We start from the raw sequence: 25,807 nt of genomic DNA, 5'->3' as shown, positions 1-25,807 counted from the left end.
ATTTTCAAATGGTGAAAGGATGCGTTCGTGTAACCTGCTTCCCTCTGTTTTGCCGTCGTCACCAGCATTTTGATTCTGTCAGGCGATAATTTCACAGTGTTGCCCAGGCAAACCTGCTATGTTTGAAGTCCAATTTTGTGCTTTCTTAAAACGGCTAAAAAAAAAAAAAAGGAAGTATTGCAGTTGGGGTCGGGGAGAAAAGAGCAGGTCTTACGTGATCAGTTGTTTCTGTTGTGAGTTGTAGGACAGAGGGCTTGCTGCTAAAGTTTATTTACTTTGAGTAGACTTACAGCCCAATTAAATTTTGGATCAAAGTGACCTACTGAAAAACATTTGTTTGAATTGGGTTTTTTTTTCTGAAAATTTTCATCAAAACTTGGAATATTTTCAGGGATTCCTGAAAATCACTCATTTTTGTCCCAAATGTGTCCCAAAAGATGTTGGCAAAATCTTTTTGGCAAGGTTTGTAGGCTTCAGGAGCAAGTTACTTTAATTTTATTTTTTTTTCTGCTATGAAACATTCAAGACTATTTAAGGAATTCAAATCCCTCGTTCCCACTCAAATTAAAAGCCACTGCGCATTCAGATCCCTTAGTCAGCTTCAGCTGACTTATAACTTTGGTGTTAGTCTGATATAGCTCATTTGTGTTAAACAACTTTAAGTGCAGTCATAATTTATCTTACGGTGATATTGCCTCACAGTCATAATTTTATGCTCGTACGCAGCAGTTTTCTGTATCCCACTGGACTGGAGAGCTTTATAAACAAATGTAGGCCATCCCCAAGTCCTCGGGCAAGCAGAACTTCCACTGAAGTCTTCAGGAGCTTTGCTCATATAAAGTCTCTAATTTCAGACCATGAACACGACTGTGGACGCAAGCAGGCGTCATCCTTTGAGTGAAGGTCACTTTGGGGGGAAAAGAATAGCCATGTAGCAGCTCACGCGTGTCGCCTCCAGTGGTTTGGAGGAGAAAATGATGGTTATCAGCTGAAATTGCACGGGGGTTACTTGCACAGAATGGGATTACACACTGAGAGAGCTGACATCTCTGGCTCAAAATGGGGTTCTGGCTAAAGGAAACCTTTCCTGGGACATCCTGCAGAATATATGGGTTTGGCATTAGTCATATAACCGGACACTTGCCAAATATGTCAAGACTAAAACCCCAAGCTTTTCATTCAGGAATTTTTTGCTTTAGCATGTTCGCTCCCAGTGCTTTGATGTTCTGGAATTGAAATGTTTGTTTTCAGTCTGGCTTGATATTAAGCTGGTTTAATGTCTTATAGAAGCTGTTTTGAAAGCTTTCCTTTTCCTCTCTGGATCCAACACCCTGGGTGGGTGACATCTCTTATCATCAGTCAGACAGTTCTGAGTTGTGGCTTTAGATAATGAAAACCAAGCCTTAGCGTTTTTTTTTCCCCTTTATTTCCTTTCATCTCAGATGTTTGGATTTTTTTTTCCTCTGTGCATATCCCAGTGCGTACAATGTACTGTACAACCCAAAATTTCAGTGTCTCGGTGTTCTCTCCCTTACAGATCAGACTCGCAAGGGAGTTGGAGACCTGCCTCATGGTTCAGGCGGTGCTTGCTGTCTTCATCCGCAGTTTTTTTTTTCTTGTCTTGCGATTGAAGTCACCACTCATAATCCTCCCCTGCCAGGAGTTTGTCACTTCTGATCCCAGCTATGCTCCTTCCCGTAGCATTTTTCCATTGTGGTGTGACAGCATTAACGTGTAGCGCTCCGTGGGTTGCCTTCCCGGCTGAAAGACATCGGGAGAGTTTTAGCTCTTCAGCGCTGTTCAGTCATTTCAACTGACTTCATTCCCACTGCCGTTTTGCTGCACTCCCTCCCTCATCGCACCTGCACTCTGTCACTGCTGGTCAATACATTGCAGTGGGGGGACAGGCTTTATGTTCACCTATATGTTCAACGCAGCATCTACAGCATGCTTGGTGCCCTGACCCCAAACTCAGAAAGGTCAAAGCAAAGAGGCTACTGAGAACTAGACGTATTAAGGTAGTGTTAGATAGAAAGCCAGGGACCCTCTCGCCTTTAGCAAGAAAAGATGAGACCGACCAGTGGGGATACCCGGAGGTCCATATCGTTTTCTGGTTTACTATCTTTTTTTTTTTTTTTCCTTAACCCTCCCCCCCGCCACACACCCCATCCTAAAGCCTGGATCAATGAATCACAGCAGGCTCTGGATGCTTTGTCTCAAGCGGGGATGCTGGGGAAGACACCAGCTCAGGGCTTCTCTTAGCCATGTGCTGGAGTAAATGTAATTCAAGAGCCATTACAGCCTGCAACGGCGGGAATACAGGAACGGGGGAGAGATGAATGAAAAAGCCACGGGATATTTTTGGGTTTGCCCTTTAAAAGCAACTACCATGTCTCTCAAATGCCAGTGAGATGCAGGAGAGCAGCTAACGCTCTGCCTCAGTGTTGGAGACCAAGCTGGCTGGTCTTGTGTCTGCTACCAGTCTCAGTCTCCCACGGCTCTGGGCGCAGAGCTCCGAGGAAGATCTGCTCGTGTAGCAGCAGGCTCTAAAGCACTGCCCGGCCTTCCTTGCTGGGAGAGCCCGTCCTTTTCTTCTCCCGATGATTTTGGTGGCAGTGCATGCAGGGCTCTGGGTAAACACCCACCACTGAAACCAATAACAGACCCTGCAAAAGGTTTTGTGTCAGTATTTTTAGTTATTTAATTGCGTTTGGGTCACATCACTTGATACAACGTGGGATTTGTATATGAGTGAACGCGCAGCAGCGTTGACAGCTGTGGTTTTACAGCTGTTTAGGATAGTACAGGGCAGCGTTTACTAGTTAAGGGGACACAAGTCAAATTTGGTTTGTCTTTGCCCCTCAGGCGGCTGGCTGCATGTGGCTGTGCCCCGGGCTGGACTCCTTGGGGCCAGGCTGGTGCAGAAAGGCAGTGTCCTTAGGTGTCGGTGTGCTGGGGGGGCAGGAGGCTGCTTTCCCAGCCCTTTTCCTACTGGCTGGGTCACCCTTCCTTGTCCCAGCAGAGGCAGGAGATGCTGGTTAGCTCTGGCAGGGGTATGTCACTAAGCGGTGAGGGTGCTGTCTCACCTCTCAGTTTTTGGAGTTCATGAGAGGCAGGAGGAGCTGCAGGCTTCTCTTCTTCAGGAAAGTCAGGGCACAGTTCAGTGGGCAGAAGAGGACTGCTACACAGAAGGCTGCAAACAGAAAAGCGCCGCTGTTTCAACCACTAACCCGACAGCAAAAGAGGAATGTTAATGCACCCAGAAAAAAAAAAAAACCCTACGTTTTCAGCACAGCCTTTATGGGCTTTGGATTCCCAGAGGCACTGCTCCTCCATCCCACTCCCACCAGTGCCCGTTGCAGGGGCCTGTGGGGCCAGGAGCAGGGCTTGGGTGGGGAAGGGGCTCACCCGCTGAGCTCCCCCCGTGCCGCACAAGCGATTCACTGTACCCTACAAACGTGAACTATGTCCTGGTAGCCAGCGGATGGCGGGGTGGCCACTGATGCTGGATCCCCCCAGTGCCGGCTGGCTGGGATCCGGAGCAGGGGCTCGTGGAGAGCGATGGTAGAGCTGGTGATTCAGGGAGTTAGGTGGCGGATATCTTGGTTATTTACCTATCTACTTTTTGTGATATACTCCACATATAATACGTATCACCTGGGAAAGGAGGATTAGATGCCTACTTTTTCTGCTGTTTCATGAAGGAGAGCTTGGCTGCCTGCTCTTACAGCTTTTTTATTTTTTTTTTTTTTTGTGGGTCACTCTTCCCTCTGCTAAGGAAAGTGCAGGGGGACTCTGCAGCCAGAGTCATCACCTCCCCGAGGCCAGCGTCTGCCTGCAGGGGCCAGGCACTTACAAGCCTGAAGAACGCCTTCAAATACCGACAAGTCTCACAGAGGAGACTTAGCATGCAACTAAAACGAAATAGTATTGTTTGTAATGCAAACAGATTTATAATGCAAATAAGTAACTATAAATGAATGTGAGATGTAAATAAATAAAGTCATGCTTTAATTATCAGGTTATTTCCAATCAGAAAGTCTTCCTTCCTATAAAAAGCTGGCCCTGACAGCGAACCTCTTCCAGTGAACGCGGAGGCAGCAGCATCTCCTGTGTGAAGAGCTAACCAGGAGGAGAATTTCTGCCCTCTGGTAAAGGCCCAGTGCTGCCAGCTACTGAATTGTATTTTGTGGATGGGACCTGTGGGGTTTTATTTTTTTCCATGCAAGGAGGAGGGGTCTCAGATGGTCCCTGCGACAGTTTGCAGGGCTGATTCTGCCCACGTTGGTTCTGTACTACCCGAGTAGTCTTACCTACAAGAGCAAGAGCTTCCAAAGCTGGTGCCTTTGAACGTGTGTCTTAAGCTGTCGGTGACCAACCCTGGTAAGGAGTGGCCACCAACAAGAACTTTGTTTTTGAAGTTTTGAAAACCATGTTAAGGGAAAAAAACCTTATTGGCTAAAAAATTGTAAAGACATTTTCCCCTCCCTCATCTCGACATTGTCAGAGAAATATGATATATTCAATTGTACTTGACCGCAGTAAATGGTTCCTACCTGGAGCCTTGAAAACCTGCTTCCATTTAGAGGAGTGTTTTCTCTCAAGTGTTTTTCTCTCAGGTTTCTCTCTGCACGTGTCTGGTTCCTCTTCTTCCCATATCAGGATTGATGGCTTCTTCATCATCCCATACATGCCTGCCAAATTAACAGGGGATGAGCTAAATTAACTCCTCCAGCTCATTCTTGAATTACATTGTGACGTTTCTCTGAAGACATAAGAGGTACAGGTGACATATTGCCACTAATTCTAATTAAAAACCTGAAGGTAATGAGCTCTATAGCAGCCATCCACACTGGGGAGGTGGGAGGCCATAGTTTGCCAGACTTACAGCACTAGAAGTAGAGCTGGTTGAAAAACCCTTATTCCTCACTGCGCCCATTGAAACTTGTTACGTATTCCATTGGAATTTCAAATCTTTATGTTTTTATCAGTTGCTTGAAGTTATTTTTATGAAAGCTTTGGAAACGTTTCCATCAGTTATACAAAGAGGCCATACAGAATAAATAGGAGAAAGCCCTGCTGTATGAACAACCTAATGCACTTCAAACAGCTCAGCAACACGCCGTGATGACAGATTATTTGTAGAAGGTCAAATCAATTTTATGATCAGGCAAACATTAGCAAATTACTTTTCTTAGAAGCAAAGCAAGCAAAGTATTTTCCAAGAAATGCTCTTGAGGAAAAATCAAATGGCATTTATTAGAAACCATCACTCGCTGGGACTCAGTCTCTTTAAGGCACTTATTCCCTTTGTAATGGTAAGCCATTGTGTCTGGATATCATACAGGGACAAATGCAGGCTTAAAAGTTTTCTACTCTGTTGGGCAAACGAAATCAGAACCGTGGCCTGTTTGTCTGTGCTGCAATGAATAATCTCTGAGAGGGGATTTTTATCTGTTTGCTTTCCTAGCTTCGAAACAGGGTGCCGAAGGGCTCTAACTCATAAAAATGCAGTGGCTACCGAAGGGACCTTTAGACCTGGTGGGGGCTCCAAGGTGTCTCCTGACAGCGCACGGGAGGGAGAGGGGAAAGGGGGGCTGCTGTCTGAGGAGACGGTGGCCTCCTGCTCGAGCAAAGAAGTGGCCTGCCTTGCTTTAGGGAAGGAGAGCCGGAACAAGGTATTGAGGAAAGTATCTCCTTAGTGTCCTAGGGACAGCCCAAGGAAAGCTCTGGGTGAATTTTTCTGGCCAAGAATTGTCCTTCTCTCTGCCACATTTGCTGGAAGCTGTAAAGGTACCCGAAAGCTGTAACAAAAGGCACTGTGGATGGTGCTGGGCTCCTGTTATCTGTCTGTTCACGCCTGCAGTGATGTCCCTGGGAAAAGTGACTTGGGCTGAACCTCTGATTCACGTCTATCCTGGACCCAACTGTCCCACGGTTTAACTCCTTGTTATTCTTGTTTATCAAGAGATTTATTGTATCTCTCATTTATTGTATCTGATTAATCAAGTGCTGTACCAGATGTATGGTGGTGGCTTGGGCTAACTGTGGTCCGTGGCACGTGCCTCTGGGAGTGAGCAAAAAAGGCTTGTCTTGTCCCCAGTCCTCTCTGCTTCTCAGAAAACTATGGTAAGACTTAAAGTTTCCTTTTACCTGCCCCCATGTTTCAGTTGCAGAGTCAATGCATCACCCTGTTTTCCATCAGACAGCGTGAATCCACACGATTGACGCAGACAGCCGTGACTTGTGCCCCGGAGCTGGTGGCATGAATAAAAAGCCTGCTAGGGAGGTATAAAGAGAGATGCCGAGAGCAAAGGGATGGCAGTAGCATTCCTCTTGTCACCTCTCTTTCCGGCATCCAAGCGTTTGGGGACTTTGCTTCTGTTGACTTGCAGACTTTTTTTATTTTTAAAGGCTGTAATTTATTCTTGTATTTCTGCCTGTATTTTTATTTTCTGGGCCTTGTATAAATAAACCTGAAGTCTGCTGTTCTTGGATGGATGGATGGATAAGGAGGGCGCAATCCCTCCCTTCATGGTTTGCTACCTGGTAAATTAGTTGACACTGTACATATGGTCATTGGAATTGCTTGGGAATTTTCCATCAGTGTGTTTACTCATTGCTCTCCGTAAATTGAAAGCCGGATTGAAATTCAAGTCTCTGATGAGAACTAAAAGCTTTCGCGATTCTGTGTGACTCTTGGGTAGCAAGAAAAAGAAAGAAAATGTGTTTTTAATATATGTAAATAGGAAACCACAAAGGTGGCCAGAGGGAAGGAGTGGAAGGCAAGTAACCTGAAAGCAGTTTTAGCTTTATAGTGATGACATATCAATTAATTTAATGATGACCACTTAAAACGGGAGTGGGGAAAACAAGGCTGTAACGGAGAGCAGGCACTTGGGCTTTTGCAGAAAAAGGGCAGTTCAAATACAAAACGCGTTTGCAGGGGCTAGAAAAATCAAAACTTTCTGGGCTATTATGTTTTGGCACAGCTCTAAGGCTTAAATGGACTTGTATGGTGTGTGTGTGTTGTGTTTCTGCCTTTAGGACAAGGCAAAATGGAACTTAACACTGAGACCTATAGGGAAGAGCGTATGGGGAGAGCAGCTGGGTGTCGCACCAGTTAGACATGGAGGCGTAAATGTCCGTCTTAACCACTGGGAATGGCTCTCTGGTGACAAACTTCTTTACAGGAGGAAATACAATTACTATTCATTATTGCAAATAACTATTTGTTATTCATCAGTCTGTTGTTTTAAAAAGTTACCTCCGTCAAGCCCGGGGTTAGAAATGAAAGCTACTTGGCACAGCTATTCGGCAGGATAATCTCGTATCAGGCAGCTCGTAGGTTTCAAACTATTTGACCAAACCATAGCAGTGAATACTTGATGATGATGATAATAATAAATGTAGTCCCAGAAACTAGGGAAAACCACCCAAGAACAGAAGGAAGGCTCTGGTTTTTTGGACAGTTTCTTCATAACAAATCATTTGACTATCTATAACAAAGTGTCAAGCCTTAAGAGGCTTTCACCATATGCATTTATAATTAAATAGACCTGAAAAACAGGTTGATTTCTTTTTTCTTTTTTTTTGTTTTAAAAACCTCTGGTGGGAGGTTGTTGTCTGGTCTAAACTGGCGCGATTTTTTTTTTAAGTCAATATTACCAAGTCAACCTACCCTGGGATGAAATTTGGCTCTGTGCTGTGATTTTTTTTTTTTATTTTATTTTTTTTTTAAGAGCTTGAGTACCACGGGCTGTCTCTGCCAGACATTTCCTCCCAGGGTCTCTCCAGGGGACCAGAAGAACAATTTAGTGCCGAAGCGAAGGTCCTGGGGCTGTGCTGACCAGAAGCCCGGCCAAGTCCTCTGTCCTGCAGCAAGGACAACTCTGTAGGATAGTTTGTCCCTGCCCACCCTTTCCCACTGAAAACGCTGCAGCAATTCTGTGTTGTCTGGGAGGTCACAGCACAGTAAGTGTTGGGAAAACAGTTTGTCAGTTGGGTAGGGAATTTAAAGAGAGTAGATTTGAAATAAATAACTAATCTACTCAAGTTCTGTAATAAAACAGATAATTTATTTGTACGTATCGAGGAAGTATTTACTTATCATATACAGAAATATTCCATTTTTATGTATCCTACTACATAATTTAATTTAAATCTCTAAGCATATGTCTTAGAACTGTTCAGAAAGTGTCCATCTGGAAATACTGTAACATGGGAAGGCTGAGGTGCAGAAACGTTTTCTTTCACTTGGTTCCCTTCCCCGTCAAAACTGTCCTCTGGAAAATATTCCTGAAGGATTGAGATGAGGGTGGGGGGGGGGTGGGGGGAAAAAGGCATTCCAAATGCTCTTTCTGCCAAACATCCTTATTTCTAAGGCAGAAATAAATATGTAGAACTCTTCAGGCTCTAAGCCTGGACTTTTTCCAAAATATTTCTCTGGTCAGAAGTTGTCCAACTCTGGCCAGTGAAAGTCAACGTTTCTAAATTGGTGCAAAGTTAAGCTCTTTTTTGGGACACTTTAAAAATTAGTGTAAAGGTTATGTCGTGTCTGTGAAATATTTCCAGTGATTTACAGGCTCGGGGCTTAGTTTAGCATCACGCATAACTGATAAATAAACAGCTTCCCAGATAACTGGGTTTTTATTTTACCTTGCATCTCTAATCCTACTGCTGCAATTGCATGAAAATGCGTCAATAGTTTGTTTCAAGAATGACATGACATAAATACAGATATCTTTCTGCTGATCTCTGAAAATACTCTTCAGTCTTGTGTGGTTTAATGATTGATGAAGCTTGGAAATGTAACTCTTGCCTGGAGTTTGTTGTAAGATAAAATTTAGACCGTGGGAGTAAAACTCGTAGGAGCTGCTGAGCGGTGGCGGTGTGAGGAGGGTATTGCTTTAAGACGCTAAGGAATGCTTCTGGCAAAATTTAGGAGCCAGTATAACAAAAGTATCCAACTACCTGGGCTTTGATTTTTGGGGTGGCTTTCTTTTTTTTTTTTTTTTTTTCTTAAGAAATGGGCCGTTTTTGTTCCTGTCATCTGCAAATGTAAGACTGGGACGAAAGCTAAAAAAGGGGACGGCAGCATATGGCTCTTTCACCTCCTTGTCCTTCCATACTATTATACGCATGGCTGCTATTAGTGGTGAGCGTGCCAACACGTTCTGAATGCACGTAAATAAAATAACCCACTTTTACATACAGCAGACCAATAGGCCTGTTTAATTATTGCTCCGAGATCTTGGGTTAGCAAACAGAAACCCTCCAGCCAGCAACCAACAGCTGGAGGACGTGCGGATGCGCCCAGCGGGACCCGCAGGTTCCAGCTCGGCTCCCGCCTTCCCTGCCCACGTATTTCCACGCTGCCTGCTTCGCTATTTTGAAATCTTGTGAAGTTCTCTGGCCTATAAAATCCAGGTCAGGCTAGCTGACCGGACTGATCCCTGCCGTGATTAAAAACCACGATCCGGCGGAGTCCTGAGGACTCTGTGCAGGACCTGAAGCGCCATCCCCTGCCAGCCACCAGCCTCTCCCCACGATCCGGCAGCAGCAACGTGGGGTGGGGGATGGAGGTTTCGAACCCGAAGGGGCTCTGCCCGCTGGCGAAGAGTGAGGGATGGGGACGGAGGCGGAGAAGTGTTGCTGCAGCTTTTCTGGATTGTGTAACTCTTTAATCATGTGGGGTTTTTTTTTTTATGTGTACGTCCAGGGTGGTTGGCTCTTGGCAGAGAAGTTGTCTGTCGAAACAAGAGAATTACAAAAGCACTTCAGGGGAAGTGAACACTGACCTCCCATAAAATGGTGGTGATGCATGTCTTCTTTTGGAAGAAGAAAACCAAAACAACACAATGCACCGGCTATAGATGATGCCTAGATTCTTATTTTCAAAAAAGAACTTTAAATGGGAAGCCCTCTTCATCCTAAAATAAATAGCTCCTCCCAACCTGTGGTTTCAGAAGGAGATGTGTTTTCTCTGAGCTGTTCCGTAGCCCTGATGGATGCTGTGGCAAAGTGCTTCTCTAGTTTTGACAAATCCCCAAGAGACCGGGAAGCAATGGAGTTGCAAGCCTGTTTTTCAAAGACTTCTGGATAACCCATAGTAAAGGCACAAAAGCATAGCTACAAAAATTAGTCATTTGACTTGTAACTCCAAGCATAGTCATTTGCAGCCTAGAAAATGGCCCGATTTATCCAAGGGGGCCTGCAGTTGTAGCTGCGTGAAGTTAAATAATGCAGTACTCTTTAAAATTGCATGAGTATATGATTTCGTTTGCTTTGTTCATTCATAATTCCTACTCCCTTGTAGTTTATTGCAGGCAATGATTATCGCGCCTGTGCAATCCATCTCTGAAGTGAGTGGGAATGGCAGGTTGTTGCGACTCTTCCTTGCTCCTGCCGTGCACTAGGCTATACCGGTGCACAGGAAAGCTGAACTTTCCCTCTGCTGTGAGTTTGGGAATGACTGTGTGGCCTAGCCTTTTATCTTGGGGTGACCGTAGCACAGAAAAGTGAGTGAGGAAGGGGTACCGTCTAATAAAATAATTTGATTGACCACACTGGCATCCTTAGGAAGCAAAAGAATTTCTGTAGTGCTTCCAAGCGCACAAGGGAGCAGTTCACATGTCTCTCTGTCCCCTATTCAGACCCACTGTAAGGTCTCGCTTTCTGGGTCTCAGTCACAAGAGTGCCTCCATGGACTAAACTGCGTGACTAACCAAGGTAGGTGGATGTTGAGGGAGAGGTGCAAGGCGAATGAAAGCAGCGGGAGAGCATCTGTCACTGCTACCTACTGCAGAACAGAACTGGAAAGACAGCTTGCCCTTCTGAAGAGGCGGAGATTGTCCAAGAGGCCATGGGGCTGCTAAAAGCCTTGATGCTTCAGGGTGCTCTATAGTTCTGCCAGCATCTCGGTACACAGCCTTGAGTCAGCGGCCGCAGCTGTGTGTACCCATCCTTGCCCAGGATTAGCTATACTTGTCACTGCTGTGTCACTGCCCTCACAGCTCTGCTCAAAGAGGAGATTGCACCAGTGTCCCCTGATGTATAGAAGGCAGTAATCAGATGGATTAACTAAGCCCAACTATTTAAATTAATGAAATGATCTAGGTTGCCTGGACTGACTTAGAAAGAGGTCGTAAGAGTCGCTCTGCCAGCAGCATCATGGGGATGAGAACAGATGGCCAAGGATGACAGTCCATTATCCCCCACTGGTCTACCTGTCTGCATGGGGAGCTTTCTCCAGAACTTCTGGAGTCCTCAGAACAAAGTTCTGAGAACAGGCACTTCCCACCGGTCTGAAACACCATGGTGAAGTGGGGGGTGAGAAGGAGTCTTTCAGATATGGGACTTAAGAGTCTGTAGAAATTCACATCATCAGTTATTCTTCTACGTGTGAAAAAGTATTGTCCTTCCTGTTTAACAGACAGGGACAGGGAAGCTGATAAAGTACCAAAGAATTTACTAGTGGTCGTGTCTTAGCTGAGATTCACGTACAAGAAATTAAATCCTGGCCCTATGAAAATCAGCAGGACTCCTGCAAGCGACTTCAGCATGGCAGAGATCTGAATGAAGAGAGGGAGGCTGCGCTGTGCGCCCAGAGGTATTGCTCCCATCAGGTATCATCTGCCCTGCAGAAACCTGAGGCACTACAGAAGAACAGAAGAAAAACAAGGAAAGGGAAAGTAGGTGGAAACAACTGGGATGAAGCGGTGGTTGGTAGCACAGTATGAAATCCTGCGAGGAGGGGGAGAGAAAGTGTGGAGAAAAGTCTTGTCAGGGTAGACAAAAAAAAAGTTGGGGGAACCAACTTTGAGTAGTCCCTGGAGTAGGAAGAAAGGGCGGCAGGTCCCTCATGTCTTCTGCCATCGTGGCTGCTCTATGCACTTCAGTGGTGATCTACAGACTCACAGATGTTATGAAGTTTGGGGGGGCTCAGCCTGGTGTGCAGAAAGACCTGAGGAACATTGAAGACAGGATATGTCAAGACACTGGAAGTGTTTTGGGCGCAGCTGAAGAAAAAACACAGTTCAAATAATCTCTAAACCATGAGTAGCCTGAGACTCGATGTGAAGCAGTGGTTTCTCTGTTCTGCCTTGTCCTGGCAGTATGACCCAGGGAGCTGAACTCCGTGCAGGCTGGCAGGGCAGCGTCACTTGACAGCTTTTTGGGACTTGCTGCTCTTGGCAAAACCCAAGGCAGCTAGTCTTTGGGAATGGCGCAGTAAATCCTGCTTCCGCTCGGCCCTGTGTCTGTGCTTGTGTGCGCGATTAGGTGAACCGCAAGGTGCTGCGGCAACGCAGGCTACAGCAGTTAATTAGACTGGCGCTGCATTTGTCTGAACTCCTCTTGGGTCGGGTCAGGTTGTTGTCTGTTGGGTCTTGCCCATCTCCACGTTTTTTTTTATTATTTTTTTTTTTCCTCCTTGCGCTGCCCCACCCTCCCTGCAGTCAATCCTGAAAATCATGAAGCAATTGCAAGCATTTCCAGGCAACGTGCCCAAAGAGCAACACGGCATAGCAATTTCTCAAGCGGCTCCATCCCAGAGCACTTGGACACGATGCCAAGAGCTCTTGCAGTGTTTGATAGTACAAGCTCAGCTACTGGAGGAGAGCAATTAAGACTCCTTCTCTCCCCTTTTTCTCCCCTATCTCTTTGACCTCCTGGTCACAGAGAAAATTTAAACCTCTGATCTAAAGGCACCAAAAGCTAAAAGCCAGAAGAACCCAAGACTTTTCATGAGCCAAGTTAAGCTATCACAAAACAAGTTATGAATTTGGAAGGGGGCTGACTTGCCTTTCTCTGTCTCTTTGTGTTACGGTCTCTTTAGACCTGATAGCACCTTATTCATTTGTACTGCCACCACAAAATAAAGGTGTTAGCCTACCTGAAAATTTGGGTCTCAGCCTATACTGGAATAAAAAAATAGGTGATTTTAGTTGTCATAAGTCTTTCAGTTCTAGAAGGAACTGTGATTAGGGGGTTCTGTCTTCTTTGTGTTACTTTTGAAAGGCATTTAGGATGCGTTTCTAAGGCTGTGTTTATAGCAAACAAGCATCTTTTTACTTACATTAGCAAAGATATAACGGTAAAAATCTCCTATGGCACAAGTTACTAAAAAAAATTTATAAAAACTACCGCAGGAGTTCCTTTCTTTGGAAACCAAGAATTGCATACGTATAAAAGTGCATAAGAGAAATTTTTAAATGGAGAAATTTGTATAGTGGTTCTGCCATGTCTCATCCCTATAGCACAAACTCTCTTTTCTTCTCCTTGTCCACATCCTGCTGACCAAATTGCACGTGGGCACCTACCAATGTAGTCTTTGGATTTGGTTTAAATGGTTTTATTAGCAGTCAGCTGGTGGCGGGTGTTCCCATTCACCCAACCCATGCCAAAATATTACAGCAAATCTTGTGAAATACATACCAGCACTCACTCGACACTCTTAACAAAGAAATCCAAGAAAACTGTGAGGTTTGGGGTTTTCTTTTCTTCCCGCCCCCCCTTCCTGACGCAGTGCTTTGATCTGCCATGCAATTGGGTCAGCGCTAGGGAAATGCATTTGAACATCCCCATCGGTGATGAGAATACTATGCAGGAGATCCTAAATGTAAAACCTCACAGACCTTACAATAGAGTGCCCTGACAAAAAAAAAAAAAAGCAACCTGCAAAAGCCTTTAACTAGCACAGTGATCAAAATACTCAAAAGCAAAAAAGACAGATATCACTGGGCCAGATCCTCATTTAATTACAAAAGCCACGGAAATCACCAGCTCCCACGGAGCATTACTGGTTAAGAAAGTCTCCCTTGTTTGTTTCCACAGCAGGAATATGCTGATACTCAGCTTTGGGAGCTTTTAGGCCTTGTCCACACAGGTAAGTTTTACCAGAATAATTTTACTAGTGTGAATTAGCTTAAATGCTGATGCAGGCAGCTGAGCGTTTGGTCTGAAACCCACTGTTGGCGTGCAGGGCGCCTGTTCCTGGAGCATGCGGGCTGCTAGTGAGTGGGGGGATGTATCCTGGGCCATGCAGAGTCCCACAGGATCTGACCACAGGCACTTCTGGTCTGCTGGATGCTTCTGAGGAGAAAAGCAATGTGAGATAACCTGTGCCATTGGGTCCTGAATAGCTGCAGCCAGCAGCGGGTATTGGCTGGGGTTCCCTACCGCCTCTTTGAAGGGTGTCTGCAGTAGGGGAGGCTTCGTGGTGGTGCATGCTCTGACTTCCCAAATGTCCTCCTTCTGCAGAGCCTGGGAGCACAAAGAAAGCTTTCAGTGCTGGGCAGCAATGCAAAGGGTCTCATTATTTGTCATGGTAAGAGCTGGATGCTCTTAGAGATCTTGTCTCTCCTGGGCAGACCTCAAAGGGAGCCTCAGGGAAGCCACAGAGAGAAGAGCAAGGAGGAGAGGGATGGAGAAGCTGGAGAAGTAAGGAGGCAGTATGGGGAAAGCACAGAGAGAGCTTTGCTGCTCAGATGTGCCTTAGGTAGGCTCACGGTAGAGGAGAGGGTTGGCCTCTTCTCTTGTAACTCCGTAGCCCTGCGGACAGTGAGGTTACAGCCCTGAATTTTCTGTCATTCCCAAGAGGTGTAAAATTACTGCTGTGAGGACAGAGGCTCCTGGATAGCAGAGCTAATTCAGCTGGGGCGTAAGCCAGCCTGCCCACTGGCACCCTCCATCTCAACCTAGAAAGAGCCGGGGAGATTGCCCAGCAGAAGTGCTTGCAGCCACCCCCTCGGGAGGACACTTGCCTCGTGCTGTCCCCCGTGAGCTCTGCAGGTGGCTTTCAGTCCTGTATCCCCACAGAAATGACGGCAGTGTGGTCCAGAGAGACAGTCCCAACCTGCCAGCCAAAGCTCTGACTTGACTGTTCCTTACCACAGCAGGCAAGAAGCCAAGAGTGACCTCAGGATTTTCTTAATCCAGAAGAGGTTAAAAATCAGACATATTCCATCATCTCAGGTCACTGTTTAAGTCTCTGCTCCCCCTTGTTCACCCCTGTGTTTTCTCCCCAGGCTGAGTCCAGCCCTCTGTGCCTTGGTGGGACCTTCTCCCCCTTGTTCCTTGGCCTACCTTGCCTTCCTCCAGGGCCTGGCGTCTACTGGGGCCTTTCAGAGCCACCAGAGCAGGCTCTTTCCCCTGGAAAAAGCACAATTTTTTTGTTTTGCACAAGAAAATGCAATGCAGTTAGCATGTTATAACCCATTTCTTAAAGCATTCTTGCCTCCCTCATTTGCTGATAAACTCCAACGATCTCGCAGTCTTGTGCATGTTGATTTCTAGTGTAGCACAATCCACAATTTTGCCCTAAAAATTACCTTTCAGGGATAAGTGGCTTTCTATGAAGGTTTTCATTGTCTTCTGATACTCGTCTTCAGTCATGTGGAGCTGGGCTACCTCCACGTTTGAAGAGCCCTCTTCTTCCGCAGCTGTCCCCTCCTCTCGAGGAGGCCAGTGTGCAGCAGACACCCTAAAACCTGCTTTATCCAGGTTCCTTGCAAACATCCTCCCAATGGAGTTGTTGGACACAAGAATTACAATCGCTCTCCCTTTCACATCAATGTTCCTCTCCACAATGCCGAAGGAGAAGATGATAACGAAGCAGGTCAAAAATGCGATGGAAATGCATACAAAGGCATAAAAGAGGCAGGAAAGGGTCGTCGCGAGTAGTAAGTCTATGGCCAGCAAGAAGAAATGCTGCAAGAGGAAAATCATCGTTAGAAGGATTAGCTGCTGCCTCTTCGCTTGCTGCCGAGCCGAGAAATCTGCTAGGAGTCGCCGCGTGCGACCACGCGGTTATAAAGCCAGGCAGCGTTGCGAAACGTGCAGAGGCAAGTCAAAACCCCGAGGGGAGGATGAATCATTTTCTGGGAGAGAGCAACAAGGGAGAGCTTTCAAACCACGTACGTTTTCAGGAGAGAGCAGCACCGTGTTTGTCTTGGCTTTGCTGTGCACTTGGATGCTGTGCACTTGGATGATCTGATGGGCTGAAATGTAAGGATTTGTTTTGTAAGGGCATTTCGTCAGGTGTCTGTCGTCTCTGGGGCCGGTGCTGGAATAGGTTATTTTGAAGCAGCCATTTTTTTTAAGGGATTTCTTGAAGTAGTGTGTGCCTGGCGTTGGGAACTATGGAGTAGGAATAATCTCTGTATCTGCTTGCCATGCTACAACTCTCTTAAATTTACCTCTCTCCCTACTCCTGTAAAGCAGCCAGTTTTGGTAAGTCTGGGAAAGGACCCAGCAGACACAGAACTGGAAACCCTACCTCATGCAACCAGCTCTTGTTCTGCTGTAAAACATAGAACTATAGAATGATTTGGGTTGGAAGAGACCTTAAAGATCATTCAACCCCCCTGCCGTAGGCAGGGACATCTGCCCCTAGACCAGGTTGCTCAAAGCCCCATCCAGCCTGGCGGTAGCCCCTGCAGAATTGGGAAGAGCCTGACAGACCTGGGAATGAGACTGGCAAAGGTAAATGCCGCAGTGTCAAGGCTCAGCTACCCTCCAGCAGTGGGTCAGGAGGGAAGCTCCCACATAAGATTGCAACGCTCTTACTGCTTTATCTGAAGCAGCCACTGAGGTTGGAAGCGAGACCTTTCCCTGCTTGGTCAGGGTGGAGGTGCTGTGGCCCACCACTAGAACCTCAGTGTCAGAGCCTGCTCTTTAAATAGTATCTTCCTTTTTTTCTTTTTTTTTTTTTAAATTATTTTTAATGTGGATGGATGTAAAGGATCCCCCCGAAAAGGTGTGTTCTGCTGGGTGTGTGGTGTTGCAGGTGGGTGTTGTGTTTATTTCCTCCTCTAACTGGAAGGGTACTGGGAGCGTGGGGCAGGCTGTCAGCATGACCCACACGCGTTTCACTGGTCCTTCTTGTTCGTCCTCCGTGCGAACGTGCAGGTCCCATCTCATGGATCGGTAGCACTGTGGTATCACAGCAATCCGGCTCCAGGCACTTTTGGGATGGAGCTGCTGCCAGCTGCACCCCAAAACCACCCTGCGCACCCCACCCAGTGTGTGCATGAACACGTGGAGCTCCGTTTGAACTGGACAAAGGGACGCAAGCATCCAAGTTTGCCTTTAAATGGTTCCTAAGCAGTAAGAGGCAACGGGGCTGTGTGTACTGGGGGTCTCCTCTTACTCACAAAGTGCTTTTCAAAGTCTTCAAGCCCTTTGTGCCAGAAGACCGGGCCAGGACAAGCTCCTGTCTGCAACTTGGTGGGGCGATACCTGCCGGGCTTCGAGCTGGCAGCCTGAGCCTCCTCTATCCTTGCGGTCTTGGCCAGAAAAAGTTTCTGGTCCTTTCTGCTGCCAAAAAAAAAAAAAAAAAAAAAAAAAAAAGAGGAAAAACCCAAATCATTGCTTCTGCAAGAGGTGAGTTGACACCCCGTCCTTGCTAGGTGTATTGACCGAGCAGGAAAAGCCCCCCACCCGCCTCTAAATATTGGAGCCCTTAAGGTCAGAGGTGGGGGCTGACCCACGCCGGGCAGCGGGCCTTTCGTTTAAAAAAGGAAATGCTTTTACGAGGATGCGTTTTTCTCGTAAATACTGGGTTTTGAGCGCTCTCGGGAGGAGGGAAGGGGCGGAGCGCGCTCCGCGGCGCAAGGGCGCCACCTGTGGGCGGCTCGGCGTGGTACCCTCCCGGACCCCCCTCCCTGGGGGCACCCGCAGCGCTGCCCGCCCCCGCCGGAGCCCGCAGTGCCACCGGCAGCTCTTGGGCGGGGGGAAAGAGGGGGTGATGGTGTTTCCATCCTCCTCCTGGGTTAACCCTTCCCACCCTTCCCAAAAACTCGTCTCTCTGCGTTTAAAAGAAGCAAACCAGCAGCTACCCAGAACCACCGCACAAATTTTACACATTTTTTTTTTTTTTTCAAGGAATAATTTGTCTATTCGGTGGTTCTTCTTAACCAATGAATAAACATTAAAATGAGAGGCTGTAGTGTGGGTCGAGAAAACACTTCAAAAGTAGTGATTATTTTCTTAAATTTTTTCCCCACGACTGTAATATCTGGGAACAGTCGAGACCTCAGGCCTGCCCTGGGTTTTATCTTACCGTATTCATAAGCAGAAAGATATTTTGCCAGGAGGTGACCCATGGGGCAGCAGTGCTGTGTCCGCTGCACTGCTGGCTCTCACCCAGCTTGGGTTTTGCACTATAATTACTAAGCAAACTCCTCCAAGGGTTTCCACTGCCTCCTTTCCTAAATGGTATTAACCCTTTGGGATGCTACATCATTTCACTCAGCAGATCGTTGTTTTCAGGCCTGTTCAAGAAATTACTGATTAATGCTCTGCTTCTGCACGAGGTTTTTGCTGTTTCTTGTGTTAAGCAAGAGGATTAAATGATGTTGGTCTGCAATGTGAGCTAAGCTATGGAGTCGTTCCCTCAGGTCTGCCGCGCCTCTCAGAGAAGGCATCTGGTTGTTTTCAGCAGCGTGATTTGGGATTTTCCACTGGGACAGAGGAGGTCATATGCAGGAGATCTCATGATAGGCTTGAGTCCACCTGATTACAGCTTCCTCCACAAACTGGCACGTTAGAAGAGGCAGAAAGAAAGTGAACCGGCCTGTTTTCAGGTCAGGTGAATTCAGTGGCAGCTTTCCTTAGAGGGGAAAGGAGACCTAGGCAGAGGAGCAGCGATTTGGATTGAGTGAGGTGATGCTACCTACCCCTTCTACTCTGCTCTCATGAGACCCTACTTGGAGTACTGTGTCCAGCTTTGGAGCCCTCAGCACAGAAAGGACATGGACCTGTTAGAACAGGTCCAGAGGAGGGACACAAAGATGCTCAGAGGGCCGGAGCACCTCTCCTATGAGAACAGGCTGAGAGAGTTGGGGTTCTTCATCCTGGAGAAGGCTTCAGGGAGACCTTCTAGCCCCTTCCAGTCCCTAAAGGCCGGGGGGGGAACTCCTTATGAGGGAGTGTAGCGATGGGACAAGGGGTAATGGTTTTAAACTGAAAGAGGGGAGATTTAGATGAGATATCAGGAAGAAATTCTTTCCTGTGAGGGTGGTGAGCCCCTGGCCCAGGTTGCCCAGAGAAGCTGTGGCTGCCCCATCCCTGGAGGTGTCCAAGGCCAGGCTGGACGGGGCTTGGAGCAACCTGGTCTGTGGGAGGTGTCCCTGCCCAGGGCTGGGGGGTTGGTACTGGGTGATCTTTAAGGTCCCTTCCAACCTGAACCATTCTATGATTCTACAGTTGGAAATTGTTGTCATGGGAGAACAGGCATCTGCTTTTGCCACTGGGCTTGATGCTTCTTTAAGAACATAAATGGTGATCTTTCAGAAGGGTTAGATTAGCCTTTATGCGGGGCTTGACAAAATTGCTGGCCACTAAAAAGGGGACAACACCTTTGTGGAGGGTCAGTGTCTGTCAACTGTGGTTTGACTTGTCCATGTGCTTTAAAAAGCCCGTTATAGGGAGCTGTATGCTTTTAAAAAATCTTGAGAGCAGAGTTAAACGCTGTATAATTAGCGAGATTTATCCTAAACCTCCTCTTTTAAGCAGATCCTAAAGCTCTGCTTCTTTTCTGATCAATACCACCATTGCGTTCCTGATGCTACTAACCGAGCAATAAAGTTTCCTAAAAAAACATACGCTGAAGTCAGATCTCCAGGAGGCTAGGAAGCTTTACAGGGGCACCATGGGGCTTTGAGGTACTTGCTGGCGACCAAGGTTTCAGGCCGGTGCGGCTTCTTTTGGTCTTCCTCTTGCTGCCCGCGTTGCTGCGGACAGAACCATGGGCATCCCGAGGCAAGGGAAAACGGAGCTGGAAGGCACGAGTTGAGGGGCTGATCGCCCTCAGGACTCGGCAGCGTTGCTACTGGGGCAGGTTTATTCTGCTGCCGGCCGTGGGTGCTGGCCGAGCCACGCTCCGCGCTGGCCTTGGCCTGGTTTATCTCTCTTTGAAAAGGGAATAGCCAAGTAGAAAGCGTAGGTTTTTATTTTATAAAATAAATAGTCCCAACAGCGTTAAATCTTCTGTTAGCCTTACCATGGCTTCCCTACACTTTTGGTTTATTCTGCTGAGGAAGTGGAGGTACAAATTTAGGTTTTTGTGATTTGGGCTGCACTCGGGAGAGTTTCAGAGATGTGAGAGCTAAAAGACAAGGGCAGTGAGAGCTGTTAGAGTCCCTTCGGTGGTCAGCAGCTTTTTGCAGGCACGCCAGCAGCCTTTGGGAGCTGTCAGGAAACAACTCTTATTCGAAGCGATTTTCTTTTTTTTTTTTTTTTTTTTTTTTTCTTTCTTTTTCCCCCTCCTATTCGATTGAAATCCTTGAAAGCATTATACCTGCGTGACAGATAACCAGGAAATTCGGTTTTCACCAGATTAAAATTGAATTCAGTAACTCATTGAAAATTGTTTTTTAAAGCCCCAAAGCATTGTGTTGCTCCCGAGTGCAGGAACAGAGTTTAATTTTTGCTTTATTTCCTTCGTGTTTGCTTTCCCTTCTTTCTCTCTTTTTCCAGTAGCAACATGAAAAGAGGAAAAATCTGGCTTCAAAAGAAAATAAAGATGGGAAGTATGAGAAGTGGGGGGGAGAATAAAATTTACTATTTATTTCCGTTCCTTTCTTGAAAAATGTTTATTGCTAGAAAAGTTGAGATGCTGTTTTGATCCTAGGACAGTTAGTCTGGAGAACATTAAGGAACCCATATGCGAATATCCGTATATCTTGCAGTGCGCTGCTGTGACTTTTACCCCATCCTTCAGACTTCCTAAAGTCAAGTGAAAACAATGACTATATAACGCATTTTCTTTTTCAGTTTGGTACCAGCAGCAATAGTTGATGGCAATAAAATAACGCCTTCACTTCTTATCTGGCAGCTCAGGCTTACCTGACTCCTAAGAAGGGTCCCAGTTGGCTATTAATGGAGGCATCCAAATGCTCTGTGGTGGTTGACACCGCTTTGCTATTCTGGTCGTGAATCTGAAGACGAAAAATATCAGCTTGGGCAGATTCTAATGTCCTAGATGTTCCATTGGGATTCAATAAAATATTGACCTCTTTATTTATATATCTCATTAGATGCTGTGGTACTCTTCCCATTTTTCTTTTCTAAAGGGCAAATTTCCTGTCTTTTACTTGAGGCTTCTTGCTCACTGTTAAATATTGTTCAGTCGTAGCCTGCTAATTGAGTTGAGCGGGAGCAGAGAGGAGAATACACAAAAAAAAAAAAAAAAGGGCAACTAATAATGAGTGGTGCAATAGCAAGCTATAATGTATGGCCAGTAGGTTTGTGTCACACACAGCTGCACCAAGAGAAGTTTAAGGACACGTAGCCCTCGATGTCTGAAAACCAGTGTGTGAGCACATAATTGTAGAGCACGTGTATCACAGGCTCAAACTTAGATCCCACAAACAACATTAAATTATGAATTTGTTAACTTGTAAGCATTGACCTTTTCAGTTAAAACGTTCTTTTTATGTGTTAAATGCGTGTCATTTCTTAAGTTTAAAAAAAAAGCATGACCTATAGACATTTTTGAAACCTTCACAAATGTTATCAGCCAGTTTGGGATCCTTAAGTTAAAACAAAATACCGTGTTAATTAACTTGACTAATAGAATGCCAGCAACAGAAAACTGTTGTCGTCTTTCAGATTTTGGCAGTGGGTTTCCTAGCCACTGAGGACTTCTAGTAATGTTTTAATGGTAGATCTTACTCCTTGGTGCCTTTCCTTAAACGCTTCTCTGAATTGGATCCCAAACCCTTGAAAAAGGTCAGCTACTTCTGAAACACTATTGCGTGCAGAAACAGTCTCTCTGGATTCCCGGCATTCTCACAACCTGGCTCTAGCTCTGGCCTTTCTTATTGTCTCAGCCCTGAGCTGTACCCTGACGTGAACGCCCAGCTGAGGTTTATGCTGGCCTCCAAGGCCCTCTCTAGATGGACGACTGCTCAGGTCAGAGCTGTAGGCTGATCTATATACTCCAGGGGACTCCCTCCATCCAAAGACTCAATATGCCTCCGATGTTCTGGCATCCACCCCGAGCTTCCTCTGGAGTTTCCCCTGCAGCCCCCTAATCACTTGTAGATCTGCATTTTTCCCTTTCTCTGAACTCCAGCTCTAGGTTGATCCATGGGCCAAGGAGACAGTGTTTCAAGTGTTTCCTTATAGCTGTGAAAGCTCTTCTAAAACAGAAGGCATCTTGCCAGAATTATGGTCCCAGCTGTCATGGTCTTGTAAAATAATTTGGGTTGGAAGGAACCTTTGGTGGGCAACTAGTCCAGCCTCCTGCTTAGACCTGGTCCAACTATTAGGAGTTTTGCAATGAACTTACTACAGTGGCGTAGAATCAGAGAGTCACAGAATCATTTTGGTGCTGTGGGTCTCAGAAGCCTTCCATCCGTAGAGACTTTCAAAACCCAACTGGACACAGATCTGGGTGACCTGCTCTGGCTGACCATGCTTGAGCAGGCAGGTTGGACTCGATAATCTCAAGAGGTCCTTTGCAACCTCAACCATTCTGTGATTCTTTAAGGATCACGCTCCTGGCTATCAAGTGTTCTCTGCATGTGAGTGAAAGAGCTTCTTCTTGATTACCGGAAATAATCCAATGGGGGATTATTTGGGAAAAATAAATAGTGCTGGAAAATATGCTTTCCAGTGCTCTCTGTAAAGCACTTGACCTGGATGGTTGGTCAGGACCTCCTTTTGGGTACTCAGCACAGGTTTTATCTACAAGCCCTCCTGTGCTTCATGGAGGCTATCAGGGCTCCTTCCTGTTGGAGAACCTCGAGTCAGTCTCGGGGTATTGAGTTGGCATTAAAAACTGAAAACTCTGAAGAACAGAGACCCCCAGTGGAGATTTATCAAGTTTCACTTGACATGAAAACTTTAATGATTCTCTCTAGAAAACCAGAAGACTCAGCACAGGTCTTGAGGGGAGCAGGAATGCTTTGGGCAGAAGTTCTTCCACGTTTTTAAGGTGACCTTAAGTACCTGGCACATCTGTCTTGTTTGGGAAACCTGAGCAGTAGAATAAGTCCCTGCCATAAGCATTTTCAAAGTTTTACGTAACCCTGTCAGCAATTGCCAGTTTACAGAGTGGAACAAAATGGGTATATTTACAAGAAAAAAAAGTACAGAATTCATCATACGAATTGTTCATTTAACAGCGTCACATATTATTCAGTGGACTTTAAGTTGGATGAATGGAAAATTAAAATTAAAAATACAGATAGGGTATAAATAAGAGTTCAGACTAATTCATCAGAACAACTGTCCACCATTGAGCATGGTGAATTTAGAGTCCCTCCCTTGGTCAGCCCCAGCTGATGAAATAGCAAGCTCCAAATGCAAGAGATCCCGTGTTTCTCGGCTGCTGCGCACACTGGGCCTTTAACTACAACTAGCATCTCCAAGTCATGTTTTATACGATAAAATAAATCCTTTTTCCCATCGCAAATCCTATATGAGTCAGTAATATCCCACTTCTGCAGCTGAGAAAATTAGGTCAGACAGGAGGAATGGCTTGATGGAGGCCACCAGGGAACTCCGAGTGGGAGCGACAATGGGCGGGGGGTCCCGACATTTGCTGCATCCTTTTCACACTGGAAAAAAGCCAGTATAATCACATCTTTTTGTCATTTGAAACTGCTGGCTGATGACCATAAGGGGTTATCTCTTGGGTTAAGCACACCTTTAAATACATTTCTTAAAACTGCCAAATAGTCCAACTCCCACATTCCTTTCTGTTTGACATTAATATTAATGCAGACTTTCTGACTTAAACACGTGGGCTTTTCTTGAGCGTACAGATACCAAACTGACTTAAGCTGGAGAAGAAACCGTATTTGGGAAACCCTGAAAATCTTCTTTAATCAGAAGCTTATTGAGTGCAAAGCAAAAAATTGCAAACAGCTAATTTTCAAAATGGACACGCTCTGGGTTTTTGGCTTCCCGTTTGTTTTTTCTTTCCCCGGCACGATGACAGATGTGCTTTCTGCGCTCACCGGAGTTGAGCTTTTCTCGAAGGTCAGGGACGGAGGATTTAAAAATGAAACCTGACTGAAAGTAAATTGCTTCTGCCTGTCAACACGTTCTCTAGTTATAGGTACCAGCATATATCAGCGATATTTAGTGGTCTCTGTTCCAGAGGCTCGTCTGTGCAGGAAAACAAAGGAAGCCCCCCGCAGTGAACTGAGCAGGTAAAATAAACGCTCTGCTTTGGATAAGCTGTTACAGAGGATTCTTCCATACAAAATCCCTTCTCAATAGTACCAGCCAGGCGTGTGTGTGGGTATGTTAGCTGTCCTTTTCACCTGCGACGATCCAGTGTTTTACCCGAATTAATTTCACGTCTCGTCTCTCCTCCCAAAGTGTTTTGGGCATGTTATTGAACAGCACCAAAGGTGTCACTTTTGGTGACCGGTCTGGCAGCACCAGTCAGGGTTTGGTGAAGATGGGGTTTGTGGGGGCTTGGTTGCAATTTAAATCCTCTTCCTTAGAATCCTAAGGATGGAGATTCCGTCGTCTCTGTGGGTTCCTGCCCCAGCGCAGCAGGTCAATGCCACCAACCATCCTGGTGGCCCTCGGCTGGCATCGCTCCAGCCTGTCAACGTCCTCCTCCTCCAGAAGGCATCAGATCACTGCGTGTTTTCCTTATATACTTGCCTGGACTCAATTATTTCACTTGGAAAATCCTAATTGCTCTTGTATGGATGAATTGCGATCTTCCAGCAGTGTTTTCCCGAGTGTTGAGTTTTCTGGCCCAGCTCCCAGTCAGGGTTTGGTGCCTCCAGAGGGACTCGGCCAAGCTGCCTTCCTGAATCTGCAAGATACAGCTCGTAGCCCTCAGATAAGTTACAAACGCTTCTGTATTTTCATTTTGGTTTTATGCTTTCTGTCTAAAAACATATTGCTCCATTGCCGCCTTCTTCCAGGGAGCACAAATCCCACTCCTGCCTGGCACGCATCTCCTGAGCTGCCGCAAAGCCAGGCTTTCAGGAGCCGATGTCAGAATTAAGGCCTCTTTATCTGCCTTCCTCTGTTGCCAGTATCCGTTTGAGAGAAGGGATGAAATGTAAAGCAGAACACGCCGAGAAGCCTTTAATCGCGCTGACGCCACCATCCTTCGCTCCTCTGTGGGTCTGCTCTCAGGCGAAGCGCTGCTGAAGCCATCCCTAGCTGTCCTGCTTGTTTTCATAAGGATGCAGCTCTTACTAGCCTGTGATCTGCTCCGTTCCTCTTCTCAACGTGTTTTCAGCGTTCACATTACTGCCTGGGAAGGTGCAAGGTGCAGCGCGCTCCCAGGGGTGAATCCGCTCCCCATAGTGTACGGCTGTGGGGCTTTGCTCCATCTCACGCCGTAGCTGGCTCCAGGCTGGGGCCGTCGGGGGCTGCCCTTCCTCCAGCTCCGCACCACCCCAAGCAAACCCATCCGGCTGTCCTGCCTGGTTATCACCCGTGCCGCTTCACTTTATTAACCTCTCTAGCGCACAGCGTGTGAAGGCTGATAGCGTTTTCAAGAAATAAAAGTCTCGGTAGCAGTAGGGATGGAAAATATTCTCTTCCAGGGAGAGACGACTGCTTCCATCCGGGCTGCGAGGCACCTTGAGTTGCGGTGCGTCAGGTTTGGACTTTTGCACCTTATGCCCAAGGGTAATGACCTGGGTAATCCCCAGAGTGTCTTTCATCACGCTCCAGCCAAAACCGAGTAGCTCGACTTCTCTCTCGTAACTAACTTTCCTTCAAAGCAAACCTTCCCTGCCCGTTCAGACGGTGCGTGATGTTATGCCACAATATTACGCTATTAGCGGTAAATCACAGCAGCTGTCTCTGTGCTTCG

At 46.4% G+C, this 25,807-nt stretch overlaps 1 protein-coding gene across 1 annotated transcript; it reads right to left on the bottom strand.

The window, feature by feature from the left end:
• Positions 1 to 1,633: 1,633 nt before the first annotated feature.
• Positions 1,634 to 15,729, bottom strand: LOC128906769 (uncharacterized). Its single transcript, XM_054194636.1, has 3 exons — positions 15,333 to 15,729; positions 4,557 to 4,694; positions 1,634 to 1,761 (listed from the first exon to the last, which is right to left on the bottom strand). Exons 1-3 carry the CDS (start codon positions 15,727 to 15,729, stop codon positions 1,634 to 1,636), a joined length of 663 nt encoding a protein of 220 aa, XP_054050611.1.
• Positions 15,730 to 25,807: the final 10,078 nt, after the last annotated feature.

The sequence above is a fragment of the Rissa tridactyla genome, chromosome 3, assembly GCF_028500815.1.
Source record: "Rissa tridactyla isolate bRisTri1 chromosome 3, bRisTri1.patW.cur.20221130, whole genome shotgun sequence".
In the NCBI taxonomy this organism is placed as follows: domain Eukaryota; kingdom Metazoa; phylum Chordata; class Aves; order Charadriiformes; family Laridae; genus Rissa; species Rissa tridactyla.
This window is presented reverse-complemented; position numbering and strand designations above follow the sequence as displayed.